This window comes from Stegastes partitus, unplaced genomic scaffold, assembly GCF_000690725.1.
Source record: "Stegastes partitus isolate 25-593 unplaced genomic scaffold, Stegastes_partitus-1.0.2 Scaffold315, whole genome shotgun sequence".
Classification (NCBI taxonomy): Eukaryota; Metazoa; Chordata; class Actinopteri; family Pomacentridae; genus Stegastes; species Stegastes partitus.
This window is the reverse complement of record NW_007578046.1, coordinates 380,312-403,912: the sequence shown is the minus strand read 5'-3', so window position 1 is coordinate 403,912 and position 23,601 is coordinate 380,312. Positions and strand designations below refer to the sequence as shown.

The 23,601-nt window shown below is 42.6% G+C and overlaps 1 protein-coding gene across 2 annotated transcripts; it reads right to left on the bottom strand.

Moving 5' to 3' along the window:
* Window positions 1-858: 858 nt before the first annotated feature.
* vwf (von Willebrand factor) lies at window positions 859-23,051 on the bottom strand. 2 transcript variants are annotated; one of them, XR_520257.1, is made up of 54 exons: window positions 22,939-23,051; window positions 22,747-22,798; window positions 22,452-22,595; window positions 22,082-22,184; window positions 21,757-21,965; window positions 21,370-21,491; window positions 19,774-19,993; window positions 19,570-19,692; window positions 19,375-19,486; window positions 19,233-19,279; window positions 18,987-19,123; window positions 18,709-18,847; window positions 18,271-18,371; window positions 17,976-18,171; window positions 17,683-17,898; window positions 16,447-16,693; window positions 16,250-16,344; window positions 15,812-15,963; window positions 15,604-15,707; window positions 15,367-15,505; window positions 15,116-15,250; window positions 14,504-14,650; window positions 14,259-14,399; window positions 13,171-13,269; window positions 12,917-13,073; window positions 12,269-12,436; window positions 12,021-12,156; window positions 11,613-11,922; window positions 10,284-11,448; window positions 10,094-10,198; window positions 8,892-9,035; window positions 8,667-8,810; window positions 8,387-8,551; window positions 8,165-8,211; window positions 7,878-8,055; window positions 7,426-7,667; window positions 7,118-7,307; window positions 6,661-7,002; window positions 6,315-6,553; window positions 6,002-6,104; window positions 5,822-5,893; window positions 4,936-5,040; window positions 4,631-4,836; window positions 4,389-4,538; window positions 4,187-4,303; window positions 3,857-4,037; window positions 3,512-3,552; window positions 3,301-3,417; window positions 2,911-3,009; window positions 2,449-2,577; window positions 2,314-2,353; window positions 2,115-2,212; window positions 1,654-1,917; window positions 859-1,613 (listed from the first exon to the last, which is right to left on the bottom strand). XR_520257.1 is itself a non-coding variant. In XM_008283506.1 (53 exons), the coding sequence occupies exons 1-53, from the start codon at window positions 22,942-22,944 to the stop codon at window positions 1,732-1,734; spliced, it is 8,562 nt and encodes a 2,853-aa protein (XP_008281728.1). In that variant the 5' UTR covers window positions 22,945-23,051; the 3' UTR covers window positions 859-1,731. The 2 variants fall into 2 exon arrangements, 1 of the variants encoding a protein (XP_008281728.1); XM_008283506.1 differs by having other exon boundaries at window positions 859-1,917.
* Window positions 23,052-23,601: the final 550 nt, after the last annotated feature.

Here is a 23,601-nt window from a genome sequence, read left to right as displayed (position 1 = left end):
CTTCAGAGTCTCCCTCTATTTGAGATTTAATATGACCTTGTTTCAGCAGTGATTTTCTCTTTGCCACATTCCCAAAAAGCTTTGACTGGTGAAGAACCTGGGCAACAGGATGCACAGTCCTTGCAATCTCAGCCGCTGAAGCCTTTAACTTCTTCAGATGTGTCAGAGGTGTCTAGGTGGTCTTACTCACTAGTCTACTTCTTGCGCAGTCACTCATTTCTTGAGGATGACTTGCAATGGGAAAATTGTGCATGTGCCATATTCCGCCCACTTATTTGTGGATTTAACTGCACTCCAAGGGACATTTAGAGACTTGGAAATTTTCTTAGCCCTTGAATTATGCCTTTCAATAACTTTTTCGCAGAGTTACTGAGAGTGTTGTGTTTATGGTGTAGTTATAGCCAGGAATGGTGATGCATCAGTGACTGGACCTTCCAGATACAGGTGCATTTATAGTACAGTCACTTGAGATACATTCAAGGTACTCAGATGTTCCCCATTTCACTAGTTTTGTGACTTCCAGCACCAGTTGGCTGCATCTGAATTTAATTAGGTGTGTCACTTTAAAGGAGGAGAATACTTAAGTAATCACATTTCACATTTTTAATTGTTGACATTACTTTGTAAAAAATCAGTTGCCATTTTAGAAGTAGTCGTTTTTTTAAATTGTATCTAAAAAAAAAAAAGCCAAATTAAACTGTCTGTGATTCAATGATATAAAACACTGAAAGAGGAACACTTCCGAGGGGCATGAATACTTTCTAGAGGCACTGCGTTTCCCTCTGATATGTAGTGAAATAGAAATATAGTAGAACAGAACAATCAGCTATTATAGTTGCACTTATGGACCAAGTGTTGTTCCTCCACTTGGGTTTTTATTTTGTTTAAAATTCACAGATAATTTCAGAAACCTGATAAAACAGAATATCAGAAAACAGCTTTCCAGGTCCCTTTCAGGTCACTGGTAAAACCCTTAAACCTAAACCCCCTCCACACCTCTGTCATTTAAAGTTCCATTTTTAGACTTTTTTTTCCATGAAAATCCCATCATGCCTTAAAATGGCTTAGATGCAACTCTAAGCTGTTGCATCCTTAAGAATATTATGGCTTATGAGGTCCCTGCTTTATCTCCACCCACCCCTCTGCCACTCAGTTTGCTTGAGACTCCGTTCAAACACGGTATAACTACTCTACACTACACAAAGGCAAGTTACAGAATATTGGAATAATTCAGCTGAACAGATTCTGAAGAAGAATAATGACCCAGAAAGCCTCACCCTGTGAGCTGACAGAATTGGTTCTTTAAGTTTGTTATATATATTTAGAAGTCTGAAGCCATGTTTTTGACACAATCATTGGTATACTGCGATTTCAAGATGGAAATGTTCACTCATGGTATTGATCACATATTTCACTCATGAATGTTAAATAACCCATATAAAAGTGTTGGCAAAGTAAACAAAACCTGCTTGTTAACCAGAGGGAGTCATTACACTTTTCATGCACACATCAATTTTTACAAACACATTTCACCAGGAATATCCAAATTAAAACAAAACACAGAAAGGTGATGCTTACAGAAACTGGCAACTTTGTTTTATTGTTTTTTTTATGTAGCTATTGTTTTTTTTATGTAGCTATTGTTTTTTTTATGTAGCTATTGTTTTTACGGGTACATTTTACTTGGATACACACAAAGCATGGACATTTATAGACTCTCTCTTGCCTTCTCTAGGTGCAGTGTTTGGATAGACAGTCGCATGCAGTGACAGACTGGACAGTGTGGTGGCTATGAGTGCCATTTGCACACAAGACGGGAACACTGAGCGGCTCTGTCTCCACGGCAGCACAGCACACACACTCTTGCTCCACAGCAGCCCTCTGCAGGGAGTACATGGACTTACTGCGACATTTTCCCTGCGAGACAGACGGACAGTCAGTCAGACAGACAGACAGACAGATGGAAGATACACACACACAGCATCACAGGGAGGGACAAAAAGGGTGGGACGGTGAGGGACAGTGTTATGATTTCACTGAACTTTGTAGGCTAATCCCAGGTGGAAAACGCATTAATCGTTCTTAAAAGTGTGTGTGCGTGTGTAGAGTCCTACCTCACAGTAGTGCAGTTCTATCTGCTGCTCTGATTGGCAGTCATCCACTTTAATGTAGTCAAGCGTTCCTGCTGTCCTTCGACACTCTGGCTCAGTACCTTCACACATATGCACATTAAAAAATCACAATGTCGGCATTTTATTTATTTATTTTTTTACAAAAGTATACCAGCCTTGCACACACCACAGCTCTACTTACACATCTCACAGCAGGTGGTTCCAATCTGGCTCACTTTCCCCTGAAAATAAACACATAAGAGGATAAAATGTTAATACAAATTTGCCAGACAAGTGTAGCTGAGAAAGAATAACGCGAGATGGTCCGAGGTCGTACCCCCTGGTCCAGGCAGGCTTGGCGGTTAAAAGGAGGGCAGGTGGTCACTTTGGTCTGCAGGACAAGATCTCCTTTACCGTTTACGCCACAGGAATACAAGTTGCAACCGTCCTCGCTAGTAGTGTTCACCTGGCAGGATAAATGACACACAGGGTTCATCCCAAAGCTGTTCTCTAGAACTTAAAAGTTAATAAATAAAGACAAAATATAGAACTTTTACTTTAGACAAACATTATCAGCTCATTTTTTATTCTAGTTTACTATTAGTATACTATTTTACTATTAGTTATTTTAGTATTACTATAGTGCTAAAACCAGCACCATACCGACACCTTTAACATCGTCATCATGAACATTATCAGAATTATAGACCTAACAGTAAACGAGTGCTGCAGTATGTTTGCGTTCTGCGTGTAAAAGGTTTCATGAGCAAGGCATCATTTTTTTCTGCAGTGCACCTACCTGCAGATTGAGGAGTTTTCCGTCGGGCCTTTGCATGACGCAGGCAGTGGGAACGCAGCGACCACAGCAAGCGTCTTCCTCCTTCTGCAGCGTGTATCCCTGAAAACATTGCGGTTGGTTCACATTGTTAGTTATACAGGAAGACATCAGCAGGACATTACTGTAAATATAAAGATGTACATTTGCCTGTGCTGATAAATAATTCAGTGTTTACCTCTTAGAATAGAGCGAATCATGGAGAGATCATGGGGCCACAGATTAATGATGAGCAAAGGAGGAATGTAGTCAAAGGGTTAGAGAATCTTTGATGCAAATGACTAATGTTTGAATTAGTTATGATGAAGGTGATAAATCATCACGGTGGCAAAGTAATGATGTGATGATGGTTACCATGGGGCAAGAGGGACAGCTGATTCGCCTGCAGGACAGTCTGTATTTCTTCACTGCACCGTCCTCCACGATACACTCACAGTGTGTACACACATCCACCATCATCCTCTCCCCTGCCTGTACAAACACATATATCAAGATGGAACATACAAAGCACTATCCGAAAGCCTTTCTTACATGAAAATAAGTGCTGCTTTTGTGAATGACTTACCCCTATCACAGTGTGATTGAGAACACAGGCATCCATAGGGGCTGTAGAGAGAAACTATGTTTATTACCATTCATGAAACAGCATATTAAACTTCAGTTTTTGTAAGGTCAAGTCAGGATAACTTATACTAGGATCACACCAATATGAGAGAGCCATCTGCTGCACAGACACTGCAACTGCAACTTGATGTATAAACACTGTGTGTATGCCTTAAAGTTAGTGGAGTGACGGTTCGACAATTCTTGCGTTTGAAGTAACGGCTGCGAGTTGAAGGGTAATCTCCTAACCAGGTGTGCCAAATAGTGCATGTGTTACCCGCTTAGGTTTTCCTGTATGTGTATTTACCACAGTGGCAGTGGGGACAGCAGTCCTGGGTGTCGCAGCGAAGCTCAGTTCCCAGCGGGCAGGATGGAGCGTCCATAGCAGAGCAGCTGACGTTTGTTGGAGAGATGAACACCTCATCTTTCACTTTCATACACTGATGTAAGACACATTTATCATGTGGAGACGGCCAGACCTCACCCACCTACAAACAACAGACGGAGATTAGAATGCAATCAACTATGAACAAAAGAGAAAATGCAGCATCGACAATATGCATGTATGCTCCTCTGTGCATACAGACAGAAGTGTATTGACCGAGCAGAGTGGTAATCAGTATTTCTAGACACATACATGTCTGAGGTTTCCCCCAATAAGTGTGTCCCCTCGCATCCCTCCCTCTGACTCCACACAGCTGGTTGGTGAGCACTTCCCGCAGCACTCTCCTTTTGAAGGAGTGTATGTTGAGCCCTGAAATATATGACAAATATAAAAACATTATTACAGAAACTAAAAAACTGCACATGTGAATGTTTGTTGTGTGCGTGAATCTCACCAGAGGGCAGGTCTGATCACAAACAGGCGGTTTACACTGTGCAACGTGGAGCGATGTGTCTTTGTCCTGCAGCTGGGAGCAGCTGCATTTCTCACAGCCTTCCTCCCATTCACTCCCCACCGGATGAACCACGCCACCAACCACGCACACCTGGAGACACACATGGTGGCGCAGGATATGAATACAACAGCACAAACATGGGAAAGTGTTGCACTCAAAGTTACATCCAAACACAAACTCACCTTGTCTGGCAGGCAGTTGGTCTCAGTGCAGCCACAATCGTTGGTAGAGGTGGATGTGATGAACCCAGTGGGGCAGCTGTGGGTGGAGTTCTGGCAGCTGCACGCACATTCAAACACATCACAGCATTTTGTCTTTTTGACTGACAGTTGGCGATGTGCTGGACAAGAGGGGGGAGCTTGAAGAGCGCAGTCTTCCTTTTTGCACACTGAGGAAAAAAAAAAAAAAGAGAGAGAGAGAGAGAAGGTTATGTCAGATCACCTATTTACGTTTCATGTCTGCATGTTAGCAGTGTGTGTTAACATACCGCACTCGTGTATCGGCTGACATTCTCCGGGGTTTTTCAGGACCACAGTTTGACCATCCTCACAACGGGGCACTTCAGGTAGGTCACAATTCACCAGATCACACACTGCAAAGTCATAAAAATGAGTCAGTCTGTTGCAGGTGGGCAAAGTACACAAAAACGTGTGTAGCTACTGAGGAATGAATCAGCAGCAACCTGGTAATTATTGAATGATTAATGAGTTGTGCCTGAATAATGCAGAATCAGGAGATACTACAGAAACAGACTGAAAGATAGTTCTATTAACAATGACTCATTCGGTAATAATTTGTTGTTGTGAGCTGGACAAACTAACAGCAACTCATTTATTGCAATCCCGCATTATAATTAGTTACACTTTTTTTCTTTTCATGAGTAGTTTCTATCTAGCTCATCACCACTTTTAATTAGTTCCTTAATAACAAACCACAGAACAACATATGATTACATCGTAGTGCAACTAGCTTAAGGCACTTGGAGTTAATTATTAACAGCATATGAAGAAAGTGATCAATATTCGGAATTAACACTTATCTAATGATCCATTAATATAGCCTCTCTCTATACGTTCTCTACTAACACATCCCTCTCTATGCAGTCCTCATATAAAAGGAATTCAGGCTATAATCATTAGTGATCAATATTTATCAGGTCTTGTCTGATTTATTCTACACTCATTACTCAGTAACTACACACATTTCTGTGTCATGTATGATAAGTGTTACCGATACAATCTGTGGTGCAAGCACATGATTACTACTTTTTGTCCATTTGTCTGTTCAACCCTCTCTTATTTGATGACACTACTATAATAATGAATGTGGAGATTAAAACATTGTAATAAAGACAGTTTTTTTTTTTAACATACCACACTCATACTCAGGGCAGCACTTGTTTTCTCTCTTCTCTTTCAAGATCTCACAGGGTCCACACACTGGAGCTACACACACATACAGATGCTTCATTAAAAAGCCTGCATTATTTTTCCTGCGTAGAAAAAACAGAAAAACAGATGACACGAGCGAAAGAAGGAGCAACAAGTGGTGACCTTTGACGTCATTGCAGGGCCGTGCAGTGCAGTTGATGCGCTGTTCGTCCAAGCACATGCAAATCAAGCATGGGTTTTCATCCGGTACCCAACTCTGCATGTACTGTGAAGACAAAAGCAAACCATGTTCTATTTTATTGCTGTATTTTGTTATAATAAAAAGAAACAGTAGAGGGCAGTCAAAACACACTTTATTAATATCACTTTCACAGTTGCCTCATATTATTCTAATAGAATATTATATATGCTTTAATCTATAGTGTCTTTAATTGAGAACTCGTGTCTGTTCTGTTTTTCTTGTTTTGTGCCTCACCATATATGTGTTCCCATGATTGTCGACACACTGGCCACATGCCTCTGGTGATACACACTGTCCATGATGCAAAACCATCCCTCCAGTACAGAAACAGCCTTCAGTAGGTGTGTCCATACAGGATGACTCGTTACCCCTAGCAACCGACCAGTCGCCTGGCAACGTCTGTAGGCTACCACAGTCCTGTACACACCCTGTCCGACATGCATCATACTCCATGGAACTCGGGCACTGTAATGCTGCAACACAGAGCAGGGTTTAGTTTAGCTTCAGGCTCAGGGGTTACCAAGTGTGTTCCACTGGATTGAAAGATAAACACCCATGAGCACGTCACAAACTGACTTACGACAGAGGTGGGGTCTCCTCCAAGCCACGCACACGCCTCTTTGTCTACAGAGGCGTGCGTAGGCAGAAATTAGCTCGCACACATCAGACTCCTCACATGCCTGCTCCTCACACTTGCTGAGAAAAACTTGGACGGGAATGTATGCGTGACATGGTTCAAACACTTCAGAACGCAGGGCCTGACATCCCATCGCTGTACCAGACACACACACTGCCCTCCGTTTTGGCAGGCACACGCCACCGTCCGCAGCCACAGTCCAGTCTGAGATAAAGGCTGGCTGGTCGGCAGTCGAGCTGCCATCACGTAAAGACAGGACATTAACTTTCTCCTCCCCGCAGGCACCTGAGAGGAAAATATAGAGAACAGCGGTTAGAGGAAAAAGCTCATACAGAAGCTGGCACAGAGAGAAACAGGGCTATTTTGTGGTTTTGAACAAATGGGTCTATATTTCTGTTACCGCAGAGTCCAGCAGTTTGATCACTGGTGGTCGAGCTGAGTAATGTGATGGTAAACTCGTTGCTCTGAGGGGTGAAAGTCAAGACATAGCCGTGATCTGATTTCAGCTGCAGCATCACTCCTCCATAACGCACCAGCTCCAGGCCAGCGTACCGCCACGGCAATGCAAGCTCCTCCCGATCAATCACTGCCTGATCAAATAAACATAAGTCCCCACAGGGATGAATAAATATTTATAAACTCACTTATAATAATCAATTTCAGTGTCAATGCAGGTGTCCTAAACAACAACACACATACACGGCTTACCGTCATGTCATCCTTCAGCAGCAGCTTATGCGGTCCATGGATCACCTCCATGGCTTTCATGCAGACTTGGTTGTAATTCGCAGAGTCTTGACAAGGTCCAGTGTGGAGTTTGACCTCTGACCCTTCACTGACGCCTCTGCTGACAGTGAGAAGTGTGTAAGAGCACAAACCCTCTCCGTCCAGCCTAAGTGCCAAGCTGTCAAACCTCACCACGTGATTGGTGGAGCTGCCCATACACATGCCTGTCAACACACACACAAGGAGGAGGAAGAGAGTGTTTGAGCAGGAGCCAGAAACATGTGAGCTATTAATAGTCAGTATAAATAGACGAGAATGCTAGCTCCCAGCATGCATTGTTAACCGCAAGTGGGCAACGATGTGAACGTCATAGAGGCAGGTCAAGTCCAAGGCTAGAAACTTGAGGAGCTATTTGATCCTATTGATGTACATACAGGGGCATTCCCAGTGACAGCCACAGGCCTCCTGGACTTTGACAGGCGGCATGTTGTTTCTGCAGGCTGGCGGCTCCAGTCTGTCACAGCTGACTTTGTGATTCTGTACTGTCACTGCCCCGCTGGGGTGGCACAGGAGAGAGTGGCAGCCGTCCTCCAGCAGCCAGGACTCGCCAGGCTGAAACACATGGAAATAAAGATACAACATTTTTTTTTGACTCTTAAGTTGTTATAAAAGGTTGCTGTACTGCTGCGTTTCGTATTCAACGCAAGCTGATATTACTCACCTTTCTCTCATTTCCATTATCATCAACACACACTCCTGGTGGACCCGCTGAAACACAAAGCACATAACTGTTCCATTACTGTCAGAGTTTATCATGAATATTCATCAAAAGCAAAACCTGTTCTCATTAAAACTGTCAAAAGGAATGGAATTAACTTTGCCAGGAAAAATTAAAGTGCGTGTGCATGTGTGTGCGTGTGTGTGTGTGTGTGTGTGTAAGCACCTCTGCAGATCCTCTCGGTGTAACTATTGTCCAGAGTCAGCAACATCCGTAACTGATCCATGCTGTTCAGGTGCAATGAGTTGTCTTGGTTGCCATGGCGACCAAGCACATCAACTTCACCCCTGTCATATCCTGGTCCGATCCCAATGGGGAACACTGACACACCTGAGGGAGGAGACTCTTATCAGTGAAACTACATCATATCTTTGAAAGATAGAGGATGGAAACATACCAACTGAACTTTGAACTGAGTTATTGATTTTAATGATAACTTAATTACCTGCTGCCAGAGCCTCATTAGCTGCTTCTTTGATATCATCAGTTGATTTGTCAGTCACCAACATCACCACAGCCTTGGCCACACCAACTCTTCTCCCACTGACTGGCGAGATAGATGTCTGCACAGCGAATCGCAGTGCAGACCCTGCGAACAGAGAGAACAGTGAGTATATGTGAGTGTCCATCTGCTCTAATGCATGTGCATGTTTGTTTAAGTATCCATTACCTAGTGCGGGGGCTGCCGTGGTCCTGCTCCGAATGCGTTCCACCAGTTTCAGGAGCTCCGATTTGCTCTGTTCATTCCTCCATGTGATCTCTGCTGTGTTGGTGTCGCCGTACTGAACCACACTCACCTGTGTGCTATTCAGCCCTGCACGTATAAACACACAATTAAGTCACTATAGACAGACAGAAAAACAAGATTTCCTCTTTGGTTCCTTGAATAAGTATATGCAGCATTTATGTGCTTCAGTCTCATTGCACAGATTTTTACATAGCTATGTGATGACAAAAAACAGAAACTCATCGACCCTGTGTATTTGCACAGTTCATGCTTTTTTTTTTTGCTGTTCACTTTAGCTCACTCATTTTAAAATATAATAATTATAGATACTACATCAAAGTGCCAAGTTTCAGTTTTGATTTGACCAGCTTCACATAAAAGAAACTTGGTGGGAGACATAATCCTTTGAACCCATAGTGTCCTAAGTTTAAAGGTGTATAAATCAGAACAGGACAGAAAAACAAAATCAGAGTAAAAGATATGTGGCAAAAACCCTTTGCAATCAATAACGTCCTAGATTCCTCGATTCAGATACTTCAGAAGGCTTCCAATGTTCTCCTTTGCTTTCACAATGATTTTATTTTATTTTTTTTAATTTACCCAACTGTTGACTTTGTCAAACAAGCTGCCTTTCATATCCCTTTGATAGAGTTTTGTTTTAAGTCTCATTATTATCTTCTGCACTTGCATGCTCATGTCTTTACTTCTCATATTGACAGAAAAATCCACCTCAGTTTAAACATTCATTCCACTCAGAACAACATGTGGCTTGAAAACACAGAAGACCAAATAAAATTTAGTGGTTAACTAGTGTCCAGTTAATTTTGAACCCTTGGATTTTGTTCACTAATGTGGCTCACACACAATGCCTTCTATACTGATGTAAACCTGCTTAAATTAAATGTGCTGAAGTACAGAGTCTGAAGAACCAAGAATATGTAGCTGTCCAAATTGCAAATTGCATTTAAATAAGCGCTGTTTTTTTGTCCCCTAAATGTGTAAATATGTACTCAAGTGTTTGAAATGTCATTGCCAAAAACAGACGAATAGAGGGCAGGTGGGACCTACAACAATTCCACACATCATTGAAAGTCAGTGCACCTTAAAAATGGGAAAAGTTCATTCAAGGCTTGGGTCACACCTACCTATGTCAGCACTGCTGATGAAAGCTTTGACAAATGTCTTCATGTCTTCAAACTGCTCTCCAGCCTTCAACAGGAACATCACATCCACAGGTTTCTTACACGGCACTGTTCAAAGAAAGTGTTTACAAGTTAATACACAGCAATGAGTCCTTGTGCAATGACTGATGAATAAATAGGTTTGTCATTGTACCTGTGGGTGGCAGGCTGGCGTGCGTTGGGACGACGAGAGGAGGCAGTGTAGGTGAGCGTGGAATGACAGTGGTGTGTGTGATATTGACTACGCGGTGGACCAGGGTTGTCAGATGGTTGTAGTCATCCACCATCAGCGGGCGTTGAGGGGAGCTGAATGGCAACAAGTCAATTTCACGTACCTTTGGTCCAACACCAATGGGGTACACATGTGTGTGGGTGCGCGTAGATGGTGGGCGTGTAACAGTGTCAGTCGGTGGGTTTTCTGTCACGAGGAAGACAAGCTGAGGAGGGGTGGGACCGGCTGGGGGCTGGACTGTAGCCATTTCTTGGATAACTGTAGTGACAGCTGCCCCAGTGTTTGTCTTACTTCCACCCCTCCAACGAATCTCCCTCAGTCGTTGCAGCAGTTGGGTTCTCTGACGCCTCACCTCCCAGCGACTGATCTCCACAGTGACAGTTATTGAGTACTGGATCACAGTGATGCGAATGAACTCTTCCTCCTGTGTAAGCTGTGAGATAACCTCCTCCAGGAAGAGCAGCGACTTGTTAAAGTTGGTCTCGCCGACAGAATCAGAGCCTTCCAGGATGAATGTCACCTCTTTGGCTGGAGAGAGGGAAGACGGCAACGTGGTGATGGGGGATAGGCCAGAGGGTGCGGTAGACGCAGGAATGTTGGGGAGATGTGTGGGGTTTGGTTCCAGATGAGGAACGAGAGTGGTGGTGGTAGTTGTGGTCTTTTGAGCTTTACTTGGTGTGGACTTTGGTGCTGGAGGTTTCACCCCCTCAGGCTCCATCCCCAAGGTGCAGAGGTAATCTGTTAGGTCTAACAGACGATCAGACAGCTCACCTGTGCTGCTCAGCACATAAGCCCTGTTGTCCACATTGGCTTTGGTAATGTCATTGATTTGCCCCATGTCTACCCCAGGACCCAGTGCCACTGTCAGGGTGGTGATGGCTTTTTTGCGGAGCATCTTGACAATGGAACGGACAGGACGAGGATTAGCACTGGCAGTTAAGATAATAGCGACACGGCCAGCATTCTCGCGCTTATTCTTGTCATAGATGTTGATAGCCAGATATTTGACAGCCTCATCCAAGAAGGCTGAATCTCCTCCTGTATAATGCAGCTCATGCACAGTCTTCTTAAACAGCCACTTCTGAACCTGTAGGTCCAGACAAGTGAGACAAACAGGTAGATCAAGCAACCAGGTGTAGTGCTTTACAGTCACTTTATGTATTATTGAAGCCTAAATGCCGCACTGTATACTTGTGCAAGAACACACACTTTACTGTATCACGCATGTACTGTACATATATTTTTACTTACCTGCAGGTCATATGTTTTGACTCCAGAGTGGTAAAGCAGAACTGTAGCTCGAGTGTGAGCTGAGCCCATGCGGAATCGCTCAACCACTCCCAGTATGAACTCTTTCGTTGCCTGAAATTCATCTTCGCTCAGGGCTTCTGAACCATCTAACAAGAACGCTAGATCCATTGCACGGTCACATGTGCCCTCGGGCATCAAGGTGCTGAAGGGAATGGATGTGAAGGTGGCATAGGAGGGTGTTGGTGTGGGAGTGGTGAACAAGGTGACGGAGGTACAAGCTTCACAGGTCAGGGTGTTGTTGTCACAATGGCTTTAGCAAAGAAAAACAAAGCATCTTCAAATTAAAAAATACTAATTCCTCGTCAAAAATGTCCAGATTTAGTGATAAGTGTTCTGATGAGGTATTACCATATCTTGCAGTGGTTGGGGTCATCGTGGTTCAGAATGACTTTGTTGCCATGGGAGATTCTCTGACCCTCATGGATACACACCTGGCACTGAGAGGGATCTACACATCGCATGGCCACCTCATCCAATAGTTGGCCTAAGAAGACCAAAGCTAAAGTTAAACTCACCTGCACTATTTGCATAAAAATATATCCAATTATATTTATACTGTATATATTCTATGCAAAAGTTTTTTGACTTTTTTGCACCTGGGGGGCAGTAGGCATGACAGCCTTCCACACACGCGAGTGAACAGTGGAGCGGATCTGGGTGCTGGCAGGTGATTGGACAGGCAGGGCCACAGGTGTTATACCTCCACTGGCACAGCTCCTCCCCTACACCTGGGATCCTAGGGTTCAGCTCCTCACAGCTCATGGCTAAGGAAACAAGGGATTTGATTTAAGTCAAAGTTATTTTATTGATGCTGTAACAGCATTTGAATATGCATTTGGTCATAAGGTTTGTGAGCGTAGAAAAGCAGAGGAGATTTCTATGTTACTAAACACAATATTTATAATTGTGATATAAGACTACAGTTAAAAGGTCCAATTTTGAGTAAGAAATAAGAATCCAAAGGTAGGATTAAAATGTCAAATAGCAACTAAAATTCAGAGCAATTACCATTTTAGGCAACATAACATAAAAAAAAAAAGTTAAAAGCACACACTGTCATATGCATTAAGCTGGTATAGTCAAATAGCAATGTGTAGTGAAAAGAGCAGAGCTGCATCAGAGATAACATGTGTTCTTTGGTTAGGTTGATTCTGACAGCTTGTTAACACTGTTAACTAGTTTAGTTTGGTCAAGCAGCCTTTGCATATTTTTTTAACAATCATGAAGGAATTCTTCATACTCACGGCAAAGATCATTGGATCTCCAGCTGATGGAAACACCCCTCTCTGAGCAGGCCTGTGCATAGGCTGCAATAACATCACAGAAACACTCGCAGTCGCCCACTGATGGGCACGAGCACGCTGCCTCCACACACATCTCTACGTATGGCTCTGCATCCACCTAGAGACACACAGGGAAAGGGAGGACTAAGTGCATGAACCTAACAATGCATGTGGTGTCATCGGACATGTAGTGTGCCTGTAATTGCATGGCTCACCTGGCTGTTGCATTCTTTAAAGAGGGGACCAGTGATGACGCGGCACGACTGCTCCACTGTCACCAACCTCACAATGTTGTCGCTGCAAGGAGCAGGTATCTAGAAAAGAAGAACACACATAAATTGACATGACAGAGTTGATCTCTTTGTTAATGTGCTGCAGAATACCTTATATCAGTCACTGTAAAACATAAAAAACACATTATGTTTTTAGCATTAATTACAAATCGTGCACAATATACATAATTGGAAATTATTTTTCAAAGCATAAATACATTTTAAGGTTTATTTTAAATCTTTTAATTGCTAAGCCTTTGGCTTTTTGTCAGCATGTAGTCTGTACCACATAAAAGAAGTATAAAAATAAGGCCCTCAATTCTTCTTCAGAGGGTCAGGCAATGTATAATACTGGTACTAGACATTAACCGCAAACCTCAGTCAAGCCACATATCACCCACAGTCTCCATACATAACTTGATCGCTGTCAGTTTGCATAGCGATTTATTGATCTTATGGCCTGTACAAGCTCATTTTACTAGTGTTGAAACTTCAGGTCGGTCACCGAAGCAAAAAACCATAACAGACTAAAGCACCCTAAGTCATAACTAAATAAAATTCTAATATAATGAAAATCCAAATTACAGTTTGCCTCAAAAAATAATGATACTATAATATTTATTCTTAATAATAAATTTTCATGCTCACAACATTGCAAGTTCTCAGGCTGCATCCATAATTCTACTATGGTTACAATACATCTCTAAAGTGTGTCTACGAGATACAGAAAAATATGGAGTTTGTTTTTTTTTTTTTTTTGTAAATGTCTGTAACATGTAAAACCACCCAGGTTGGTAGAAAACAGATCCAGTGAAAACTGTTCATGTTGAGGATTGTGGTTCATCAAGAACAACAAGGAAAATAAGCCTGGAAGAAGAGCTGTAGTTTTAAATAAATTACTTTTACAATGTTGGGCAGCAACATAGAGAAATCTCAGAGATGGATATATATAATAAAAAAAAAGAAAGAAAGAAAGAAAGAAAGAAAGAAAGAAAGAAAAACACTACAGATAATTTAAGACTAGACTTTACCTGTGTTACATCGGCACAGCTGGGAACAACCTTCCAGGAGTTCCCAAAGTGCGAAGAGTCCACCTCCATCTGGTTGTTACTGCTCATCAAGTCATTGTTGACATTCCCATCAAAGTTACCACACAGGCCGCACACCCGACCCTGCACACAATAAAAGGTAAGCAACACAAACGTGTATGTTTAACATAAAATAGTGGAAATAAAAAGTTTCATCAGTTAACTCTAGTGTCACAACACATCAGTACCCTGTATGATGCTGAGATGTGAACCAGGAGGCGAGTTCCCCTGTCCCAGCTGAGGGAGATGTGTTTCCCCAGCAGCAGGGTGTAAAATTGACCAGATCGGACAATCTCCACCTGTGAGCCCTGTGGCACCGGCCTCTTCATCTTTACCTGCAAGACAGAAAAATTGCACATATGGATGCATATGGAAAATTAACAGGTTAATCCTGAAGAGTTTACAATTCTCAGGTTTTCTTAGTAAGGCAGATTATAAGTTATGAATAGAGAGAAATTTATCTTTCAGTTGTGTCTGAAGATGCTGCTTTACAAACTGTGAAGTATCCTGAGGTTTAGTGAAAGATGGCAAGCAGTTTGAATGTTTGCATTTAACACATTTAGCATATGTGTAAACACTTGACTATTTTTGACCAATTAGTAAATATATGCTCATTACGCACAAGCGCCAAACTCTACTTTGTGCCTAAATTATGAATATAAGAAGTCAAGCACAGAGCCTTACGTGAAACAGAATTTAGCTAAAAGTCAAAAGATTTGGCTTCACTGTTACATTCAGGTACATTACCATTAGCTATAGATAAAAAGTTAGGTATGTAAGATGGTATGTGAGCGTGTTACCTCTCCATGCTGCATTACAATTAATCCGCCCTGGTAAAAGATTGTGATAGCTTTTGCACAACGATGTCCCACAACTCCACAGGCTTCATTTTCCACCAGCACCCTGAGGGAACCCTCTTGCCCATTGCACATATCCTATTGGTGGTTAAAGTAGAAAAACACAAAAGTATAAAAAGGATAGATATAGGAAAAGAGATGAACACCAAACTCAGCCACCCTGGGGCTCTTTTTTGAATCTTTTTGTCTCTTACCTGGACCAGGACGTATTGGCAGAGTCCAGGGAAGGAGTATTTGAGGCCATCAAAAGTGATGTAATGCCCCTCCCCAACAGTGCGGCACACACCGTCGCACACCTTCTCTGTGCATTTCCACTTTCTGTTCTCACACATGCTGCAAAACAGAAAGCCTGCTAAGCAAACACGGTGCAGCTTTTCTCCTTTACAATCAATAATAATTGTATAGGCATATGTTGCATATGATAATTTTACCAGGTGTTACAGTCCACAGATATAGTCTCTCCTGCTGCATACGGCCTGTTGTTATGGTAACAGGGACACTGGTCTGGTGTAATGCAGTCTCTGCGGTGACGTACCTGAAATCGATCCACAAATCAATCACAATGATCTGTTTAAAATGATGGCTGTTTTATTCACAACACACACACACACACGCAACACGACACAACACACCACCTACTGTGCCGGGTGGACAGAGGCAGCCAGGGATGCAGGCAAGACTGACACAAGGCAGGTCCAGATTCTGGCAGGTTCTGGCACACTCCAGGCCCTTTTCGCCTGAATCACACTCTGCACGAACCAGCGGAGGAGGGCACTGAGCTGACCGCCGCTCTGCATTCACAAAAACATAAACATGTAGTTAAGTTACATAAATTTGAGGAGTGTTTTCTAAAATGTGGAACTTTCAGAATATCGGAGTAATAAAACTAGATTTATTTCAATAAGCTAGTGTATTTTTGGCTGAGAGGACCAGAGATATGTCAACTCAGGTGGTTACTGTGTACAAATGTGCTGTCTACGAATGGTCAAATGAGAAATACACCAACCAACATTGACTTTTACGAGTTGTGGTCCTAAAAAAAGGTTTGTTAGCTCCTCTAAATCACTGAAATTGTACCTCTGGATGGTGCCAGGTCGTCGTCATAGAAGAGGTCAGACAGCAGTGAAGCTGTTTCAGTGGAACTGCAGCGCATGGCGCCATTCTCACAGTAGCTACAGACAGAAGCAAGCAAGATGACAAAAAAAAAATTTAAAGCAAATAAAACTCAAGATGTTTTCAGAGTAGTTTCTGCAGACAAATGCACAGTCACTGACCAAATGCTGTTGTGATCTGCATAGACGTCATTCGGCTGGTAGAGCTGTCCATCATGCAGGCAGGTGCACAGGTCGGCTGTCACACATTCCCCGGTGGCACTCAGGTACTTCCCAGCGGGACAGAAACAGCCCTCCTCACATACTCGCTCCCCCTGGCAGCCAGCCTCAGCTCCAGACAGAGAGCTGCATGTCCGGTCACACACACTCCCACAGGCCTCATACACCTGCCCTCCGGTGCACTCCAGTTCTGACAGCAGCATATCAGGGGAGGATTAGTCATGTATTGTCAGTTAAGCTGAGTTTCTTGCCTGGTAAAAAAAAAAATATTACAGTTGCCTCTTTCAGGACGTAGATGTTTTCACATTCCCTGTCATTATGATAGATTACATTACACTGAATAGATAGATTTGTTCTGTGGTGTTGATGTCCTCATATGCACCTACTCAAAGTTAGAAGATGTATGCAAAGGTTTGAGTTCCCTGCAGGGAAAGCATAACAAAATTATCACTAAATACTAGCTTAGCTGGGTGCCTGCACTTTTACACATGCTGCATTTACTGTTTAATTATTTTTAAGTTCAAAATGCGTCAAACTATAATTGGTTTGGTTAATGTCGGTTTACAGTAGGGGGTGTTTTTACTTCATTTCACTTCAAAAAATATGTAATCTGACAAACTTCTGCATACAACTGCATTGCTTAACAACTATTACTACAAACCTGCTGGAATGATTTTATGTTATGATCCAATGATCTTTGTGAAAAGTCTATGAGTTGATGCTGTTAATGTCCATTACCTCTATTGACCTTTGTGAGTGTGAGATAAGGACAAGATGTTCTTGGTGGGTAGTCAAAACACCATGAGAACCGTGCCTATTCTCACCCATTTGTAGGAGGTTGTTTTCTGTTTTCTGTTCACTGTCTGTATGTAAGAACCAGTGCTTCATGTTTTTAGTCAGTCACTTGTTCAGATGATGTACTGTGCATGTTGGCTCCTTGCTTCAAGTAAAACTCTGCTTTGACTTGAGAGATGACTCTGTGTGATGATTTGGAGCAGCTAGGACTCCACTGAAGGGTTGTCCTAACAAAACCTATCATTATTATTAATATTATCATATTAGTGACTTTTTTTTGTTTGGGCTGCAATTCTGCTTTCTGTCTAAAATTTTATTGACATGTTTGAATGTTTATTGCTATACGTGTGAAGAAATAATCAGCTGTAAATGTGGGAGCGTTACCACAGAGTGATGGAGACCTCCAGTTGAGCAGCACTCCTCTGGCAGTGCAGGCAGCTGCATAAGCAGACAGAGCAGAGCAGAGGCAAGCTTCGCCGTCGCTACAGGCACACACATCATACCGACAGAACCGCTGGAATGGACCCGGGTTCACCAGAAAGTGGCAAGGACTGAACACGTCTGACGTCATCACTGCACAAGCCTCTTCTGCAAAACGCACTGAAAGATGTCGCAGGATTAGAGGTTAGTGTTTAGTCACTTTCTGGGTGATGTGCGTCTCATTTGGGTGTATATACCTCTCTTGGGGTTAATGGCACATGGATCGGTCTCATGTTTGTGAGTGGATTCGCAATCTCCGTTGATCCTCCAGGCCTGGCCAAATGCCTGAGGTCCCGCCTCAACCAGTCCAGAGCCAGACAAGAAGTCATCACCTTGGTTACCGTTGTAATTACCACAGAGACCACAGGTCTGCCCCGTCCATCGAGGTCCCAGCTGGAGAGGTACACAGACATTCAGTACAGTAGCCTGCTTATCTTTTACAATCATCCTCATAATGAAAAAAAAATAATTAACATATAAAACTTGTTGAACCTTTAAAAGCACACGGCCCCGCCCATCCCAGTCCAGACGAAGGTCATCCCCAAACTTTACACGCACAGAGGTCTGAACAGATCTCTGGATGTGCAGACGGCCTGTGGAAATGCACACAAGTAACTGACTGGTTGAATTTAATATAATGCTGAACAAATTAATCATCATCAGTCACTAACAACTTTGTGTTTATATAATTAACTTCAAGGAATCCGGTCGACAGAAATATTGAAAAAGATAAATTGTTATTTAATGGTTTGTTTAGAGGCTGTAATCCAATGTGTTGTTGTTTTCCAGAATTGAACAGGTTGAAGAACAGTATTTCCAGTGCTTTATGTGATATACTTGGGCCTTATTCCAAGTTTAGCTCCATATATAATATGTTTAGAGAGACTGTGAAATGCAGCTCTTATCCACTCATCTGCTAAAGTGCCATACCATGATGCATTGGCGTCTGGATATCCATGCTGTTGACAGAAACAACTCCTCCATGCTTCAGCTTTACTGTCATGTTCTCCAGAGAGGGCAGACTGAGTGTCACTGAGCGTGTGCACACAGCATCCTGATCATCTGCACACTGAAACATAATACAAATAACTAAAATGCAAGAAATGACAAACACCCAGTGACAAGAGACAGATAAAGTATGCGGTTATTTCTCTTTTAACAGAAGAATAAATTCCTAATTTGCAATGGAAAAAAAAAAAGGATATTACCTGAACATTCTCAATTATGACTGAGAACTCGTCATGTGTGCAGTCCTTTGCCAGCAGGTACTGACAGTGGCCAGTGAAGGTGAAGAACTTGTTGTCAAAAGTCTTGAAGTGAGACTGTCCAACCACTAAGCACTCGCCTACATACAGTAAACAAGGTTATAACGTCAGATATGAGAAATCCAGGACTTCATTTACCAGTCGAATGTGAAAGTGAGTGCATCAAGTACGACTGCACATCTTTCTCACCAGGGCAGCCTTCATTGGTACATTCCCACGAACCATGACGACACACACTGTACAAAAGAGGCATTTGAGAGTCAGAAGAGTTGTACATTTTATATGAAAGTATTTCTGTCTATGTCCTTGTGTGTGCATTTTTCCCTCTAACCAGGTGTTGCAGTCCTGTGAGATGGTGGATCCTGGAGGGAAATGCCGTCCCATGTGCGCGCAGGAACACTGAGATACCTCCACACAGCGGTTACCATCCAAAACCTTACCAACTGAAACATACATACATGTTGGGTTACTACTAGAAACATTAAACCAAAGAGAGAAGCATTGGATACAGTGGGTCAGGAGTTACCGGGACATGTGCAGCCGTCCACACACTCTTCCTTGCAGACCTCCTGGATGTTCAGACTGTGGCAGGTTGTAGAGCAGGACTTGGTGCATTCACTGTACTGCATCCCAATTGGACACTTGGGGTCTGTATTGACAAAAACACATACTTAGATGATAGATGTCACTTTGTAGCCTGCTATTTCCTTTTAGAGACTGACCAACTTACAGCACTGGCTCTCCTCCAGCCAGCCACGTAGAAGTATCCCGTGAGCGTGGCATGTGCGAGCGTACTCCAGCAGGATTGGACAGTAACAGTCTTCTCCCGACCCGTGGGCACAGTGGCAGGCCTCCAGCTGACACAGCAACAGGAACGCCTCAGGAGCGACCAAGTGGGCACAGTGGAGAAACACGCTGGAGGTCTGCAACACGCTGCAGCTGGACAAAATCTACACACACATGCAAAACTATGGTTAATCTTTGAGCTATGATGTTAGATAAAGAGGAAGTATACAGCTTCAGCCAAAAATAAATGCTTAAAATGTGAGCTGCTGTGTTGTGTCAGCTGTAAAAGAGGAACAGTGGATTAGCAGTATGATATTTAGTCGGTTAGGATACATAAAATATGTGCCTATGATGATGAAAACAGGATTTTTCTACTGATTAAAAACCATAAAGCTCAATAGCAAATAGAGATGCAAAAGCTGGTCAGTATGAGTGATCCAAATTGAGGATGTTTTTAGCTCTGTAGTCAGATTTTGTGCGTTACTGCATGAATCCCAGTTGTACACTGTTAAAGCAGCTGTTTCCTTCTCAGTAGTCAGTTGACAGCGACGCAGAGAATATGTATCAGCTAGTGACAGCGACGCTGGTGCCATTTTCACACAAACATGTAGTTTTTACTGTTTTCTCACATGTAGGTGTTTCTGTGGTACAAAATGTTCTCACTGAAACTGTCTGCTTTTTTCAAATCTGCTCGCCCGCAAAGCCTACACATGTTACAGCATGCGCCCACACCTGTCAGATCTGCCTGCGTACCAGATGATCATTTTTTAAATAGACTGGACTTTCTTACCAATTGGAGCATAATGGACCTTAAACATGATATACTGTTTATAGAAACTTACTCTGAAAAAATGTGTTTCTAAATTTCTAGGTCAATGTTTGATGCATTATGAGATGTAGTGGGGTATTTTATACCTTTATCAGATGAAAGATGAAAGTAGGGACATGACAGTAAATGAAGGGAGGCAAATACAGGTAACAATGTTAACGGAGGCCCCTGAACCGAGGATGACATGGTTCATATTTGGTACCTTAACCCCAAAACCATCAGGGCACAGGATTTTGGTATTTAGTCAAAATTGTATCATTTAAAGGTGGTAAAGGCAAAAAAATAATAGATATTCCACACAATTTTAACCATTGTAGTAGGTGATTTTTAGAGACTATTTTAAGTTCGATGTTTCACTTTCACCTACTCGTGACTTAATATATATGATCAGCAAAAGTAGCCAAGTCTAATTATGACTTACAAAGCCGAAATCATGACACACCAGACAGAAATAATACTGGCTGCAGTGAGAGGTGCTTGGTCAGTAAGTGACCTGCAGTTGAAGGTTTACTGCACAGAAAAATAGAGCTGAGCATCAGAGCCTCAGATCGTCATTCTTTACTTTGTGTCTACTTCTTTTTGCGTTACCTCTTTGAACGAAACATTTACTTTATGCAAACAAATTTATTTACATATGAAATGTAGCGACATCCCCAAATGACATTCTTATGGATGCCCAAATGTGCACATTCGTGTCAGTCGTCCGCTCACCGATGAAGTTGCTTTTGTGCTGTTACAGGATTGGGTGGGATCTGAGACGCGTTGACAAGCCTGACCGGCTCCCTTTACTGCCCACGAATTTGCAAAGTCATAACTGTTCTCAGTTAGGAATCCTGAAAACACACATGTGCAGACAAATGAGTTCACAGACTTCTCCTTAATCTCATCCTACCACAACTTCGTCTTTTGCTTTCTTTTACCTTGTTATCTTTTCCTGTTCTGGGTCTCTACTCTTCCTGTTGCTCAGCGCTGGTGACTCAAATCATTTCCTAGATTCCAATAATAATGAACTCTCCCTTGTTTCACCCTCAAACGTCTACATATCTCACATACTCACACAGTTACAGCCTGCTGATTCTATCCTTCATGCGTACATACCTTCCTGAGCAGTATATTCATCAGCTGACACAGTGTTGAAGTTGCCACAGAGGCCACAGGTGCGGTTGGCGTGGTGTTTGGTCAGTGTCAGGGCGATGTTGGCTGCATTATCAATGGTAACAGTGAAGCCAAACTCCTCACTCCAGAGCTTATAAAAACCAAGCTCTGAGCCCACAAACACAGCGTGAGATGCGTAGGGCAGTGAGAGTCTACAAAAAAAATAAAGAAGACACACATCAGGTGCTTTTTGAAGGTGTTTTTTCAATATTAATACACATATACTTGATGATTTTTGCACGACAATAATAATATTCTATCATGCTACCTTTTTTCTCCTTGTGAGAGCCGTCCATCGACAGACAGGTGCAACTCAAAGGCGTCCCCCAGAAACAGCGTGACTCCAGTTCTTTTGCCATTGAGAAAGTCACCTGCAGATGCACAGCTCATTTTTTACCACAATAATGCCACTACTGTGCATCAAACTTAAACAGCCTGAAACAGACTGCAGTTTGCTCTTGTACAAAATTAAAAGTGAGGGTAAAATGTGCAAACTATTTCCAGAACAGTATATCGCTCCAAGCATATTCATTGTTTTGTTACACGAATCACAATAGCACACTAAACTGCACAGGATAGGCAGTCCACACCATTAAAATCTGTTTGTTTTCTTACTGAATTGTCTGCGTGTGACTCACCCAGCAACGTGAAGGAACGATGGCTGCAGTCGCCGGCCAGAAGGTAGCTGCAGTCTCCAGGAAACTCGTATAAAACCCCATCAAATGTGTGAACGTGGTGTCGCCCGAACAGACTGCATCTTCCTGTCATGCCTGCCACATAAGCTGGACACACACAACATATATTAATGTGCAAATGACAGCACTAGTGGAGATCTTGAATGAAATATTTCACTTATTTGCAGTCTAAAAGACAACGTCACATTTCAGTGTGAAGACGAAAACAAGTCTGGACATTCTCTGATGTGATACTCACCTGTCAGATGCAGTAGGATGCAGATTTCTTGCAAATACCTCCTGATGCACACCTGAAACACACACATAAATAGGCTTAGCATTGTCCCCATCACCTATGCAATCTTTAAATATCACATTACTCTGTGTATTATGTGCAGCTTGATTCAGAAACCCCTTTCTTATAATTCTGCAAAACTCCAGTTAGTCCTACCTCCATGGTTCCAAACTCCAGAAAAGGCAAACACAATGCAAAATTAGGAAATCCACATTCAGACCTCACATAGTCACAGATGTGATGTGAACAGAGTAAGAGGCTTTATTGCACACGCAGACCTATAACCTCACTGGAAGCTCTATTTTATAGGAAAAGCCCGATACCCCCCACCCAGCTCTCATTGGCTTTCCCTTAAGAACACTCCCCGCGCCAGGTTATGTCAAGAAGGGTTGACTTTCGTTCTTTCCACAACTTGGTGCCTGCAGACTGACACCATCAAACGCACTCAGCAAGACAATGACAGGATATGCCTACTGATCGCCCAGCTGAGTGATTAGTCTACACATGCCTATCTGTATCGACGCCAACCCAAACAATTCTTGTGGAAAACACACTTACCAGAGATATCTCACGCAATAACACTGCTTTGGTGGTGCCACATGCACAAACACATGACTCAGCTGTGCCAAAATTACACAAACACACACACACACACACGTACAGACACTGGGAATGTGTGGCAATTAACACTCTCAGGTGCAAACTTATGCAAACGTGGAAAACAGACATAAAAAAAACCATCCCTGGGCACATTTTGTAAACATACAATCCAGTATGAGCTGTGTCACATGTTCCCGAATGTAAGAAAAACATACTCTT